At 40.1% G+C, this 3,110-nt stretch overlaps 1 protein-coding gene across 1 annotated transcript; it reads right to left on the bottom strand.

The window, feature by feature from the left end:
• Window positions 1-1,093: 1,093 nt before the first annotated feature.
• Window positions 1,094-2,475, bottom strand: LOC110066398 (uncharacterized). Its single transcript, XM_020773624.2, has one exon. It carries the CDS (start codon window positions 2,473-2,475, stop codon window positions 1,549-1,551), a length of 927 nt encoding a protein of 308 aa, XP_020629283.2. The 3' UTR covers window positions 1,094-1,548.
• Between the last annotated feature and the right edge of the window lie 635 nt (window positions 2,476-3,110).

Below are 3,110 nucleotides of genomic sequence, written 5' to 3'. Positions count from 1 at the left end.
GACCTCCTAAAAACACCCTTAATTACAACTTTAGGGGCTTATGATTCAAAAACGGCACGGTGTAATTTTGTTATATTATCAACTTTTTATAAACATGATAAGACGCAACTTTTGGCAAAGTTTAAAAAAATTCTGTAAGTAGGGTTCAGAGCCACCTTAAATTTTCCAAAATTTCGCATCAAGTGATAAAGAGTGGTTATAACGACCCATCAAAATCTAAGTGCTGGAAACTGTTTTGAGCCACCTTAATTACGTCAAAGTTTGCTTTCCTCTATTAAACTTTTATAAACAGTGAAAGTTTATCAAAAAAGATACTTGAAATATGTTGGTAATAAAGAAATATCCAGCAAATGTTGCTTGAGGTTAATATTGCCGTTATTGTGATTTATGGTTGAGAGAAGGAACAGGTGATACATGCCCGGGATTGGGGGGAGGGGGGGGGGGGGGGCGGGAAGAAAGCTCCCATATTCAATTAGAGTGTTATCTTTCGGTCTTGGCTTAAAAAAGGGGTCAATTTTCTGTTTTTTGTTTTTCTCGCCGGAATACTGAAACCACCTTACACCTTACAGTGCAACGAACTCAACAGGGCCACCCAAAAATAAAAAATACAAGAAGTTTCTCGTATTTGATAATAGAGAGGTTAAGCATGACGTTAACGGCAGACGGCAAACGGCGAAGATAAGTTCTGATTTTGAGTTCTTTTCTTCTAATCCGTAAATAAAGCACACAAAAATGGAATAACGTCTCCTACTATTCATTGCAAATACAAATAATTTCACTCTACTATACACACAGCTGGAGAGAGAGGGCAAAAGTTTCAATTTTGCCGTTTGCCGTTTGCCGTAAACGTCATGCTTAATCTCTCTATTATAAGCTACCGATTTACCTAAGTCAGCCGACTCCTTTCTTTTTTAACGTTCGTTGTAATTGACTAGTCAATGTTAAAAGTGGCTCCGGATGAGTTTTTTTTCAACAAATTGCGTTTGGATAGATTTTCAAGATAGCAACTCTACAAAAATTTAAAATAAACCCAATAGTTTTGTTCACGTTTTCCTTGAACAGGGGCATCCAAATACTGTTTTAAATACTGGTGTTTTTTTTTTTTTTTGTAAATATCTGCTCTAGAACAAACTATTGTCCAGCAGTTTATTTTGGAGATAATCCTATCAACGGATATCCAGTAGATGTCGCAATTGTTTTTCCTAACACTGATCCACTGAAGAGCAATTTATCCGATGGATAGCATTATTCATCCTTTGAACAACCAGGGCCTGGTATTTAAGGATTAAATTTTGATACAAGCCGTGCTTCTGTATAATTGAACAAAAGTACAAATACTTCACAGCACTGAAAAGAAACAATGTAATAATTGCTAAATCTACTGTGCCGTGTTCTTAGTGATGAACTTGCCTAGTTCTTCTACCATTTAACATCGACACGGATTTTTCTTCAGGAACCGAGAAAACGAAAACGCATAAGGAAACTTGAAATGTCGTGCACACTTGCCAATAACTTCGCATTTCTCGCTCAGTAAGAGAGGTTGGTGATTTACAGATTGTTGATATGATGGAGCAGGTCTAAATACAGAGACGCTGCTTCGTTTGGGTCTTGTGGCAAATGCAAGTTGTTATCCTCCATGATGAGCTCTGTTAATGATACGAATGCTAGTGAACAACCAAGAGGATGGCACCGCTCACCACATAAATTCTCTGCTACCTCCAGATCATTCTCGTCCGCGTCTTTCTTGTAGTCCGTAGCTCCTGCTTCTCCTGGAGGAAAAAACAGTGTATCAGGTCTTCCAGGTGGTGTCTCCGCATTACAAGGCCGTATCTTGTGCAAGTTCCAGTTCTGCGCAGCCTTATACAGTTCCTCTTCAATTAAGCCCATAAAACAAAACCTTAAACATTCTACATGAATAATATTGCGGTTATCAAAATGACTGAGGTCCGAAAAATCTTTAAAAAATCGTATCCAACAGTCGGTGTTACTTTTCCTTAAAAAACTCCACCAAGCTTCAATTCTCTGGTTTGCGACAGATTTTCCATGCAGGAAGCTCTTTTCCCCAGCCATATTATCTCCACCATTTCTTCTCATAAACCGCTGAACTGCAGCAATATGTATGTTTTCAGTTCCGCAATCGCCTCTGACAACTCGCGGGAGTCCACGTAACTGCTGAACATAGTCAATGAAGTATTGAGCAGTAATCATCGGGTCGTTATTTGTAGGCCCAACTTCAAGCCACAATATGCGTCGACTATAACCGTCTATCGCACCGTGAATGCAGAACCAGTGCGGTTTTAATTTATCGTAACCGTCGAGATGCCATATGAAGTTAGGACCAAGAGCTGCATATCTCCTCCTAAACCGTCTCTTCGTTCGCATCTCAACACCCTCTGGGTCCAGCCGTTTAATGGCACGCCTAACAGTTTCTCGATCTATCACAAGTCCATGATCTCTTAACAATCTCTGGTGCATTTGCCGATATCCAATAGTACTCCCACTCCACTGTAATTCTTACTCTACTGCATCCACGACTCTCTCGATACTTGAATGGATATTTCTCCTGCGTAGTCCACGACTTCTGAAGATCCTTTTAAGGTGCCTTAAACTTAATCGAATGCCATGATATACCAGCAGAAATGAGAGCACCTCCCAGTAGCTAAAACCAAGACAAAAGTAATCCTCTATCAAGGTCTCTCGATCTCCATTGCCTCTACGTAAATTAGGAATGTAATTTGGAAGAGCTCCGTTGGCATGAAATCGGAAAAGGGCGACAAGAAAAGTCACAGCGAAGTACAGTAGAATCCCGGTAACTCGAACTCGGATAACTCGAATTCCCCCGCTAACTCGAACCAAGTCCCATTTTCCATGGATTTGACCCCACTTTTCAGTCATTTTAACTCGGTTAACTCGAACTCGAATAACTCGAATTCCCCCGCTAACTAGAACCAAGTCCCATTTTCCGTGGATTTGACCCCACTTTTCAGTCATTTTAGCTCGGTTAACTCGAACTCGGATAACTCGAATTCCCCGCTAACTTGAACTAAATTTCGTTTCTCTTGATAAAAATTTAGCCCGATAACTCGAATTCTGGTTCTTGTAACTCACCA

Source organism: Orbicella faveolata, unplaced genomic scaffold (genome assembly GCF_042242905.1).
Source record: "Orbicella faveolata isolate gen_17 unplaced genomic scaffold, um_ofav_v1 contig_1, whole genome shotgun sequence".
In the NCBI taxonomy this organism is placed as follows: domain Eukaryota; kingdom Metazoa; phylum Cnidaria; class Anthozoa; order Scleractinia; family Merulinidae; genus Orbicella; species Orbicella faveolata.
Note: the sequence above shows the minus strand (reverse complement) of the source record. Positions and strands in the feature narration are given on the sequence as shown.

Bases quoted from the DNA above. Each gene is read 5' to 3' on its own strand.
- LOC110066398 (XM_020773624.2), bottom strand. From the start codon at position 2,475: ATGCACCAGAGATTGTTAAGAGATCATGGACTTGTGATAGATCGAGAA.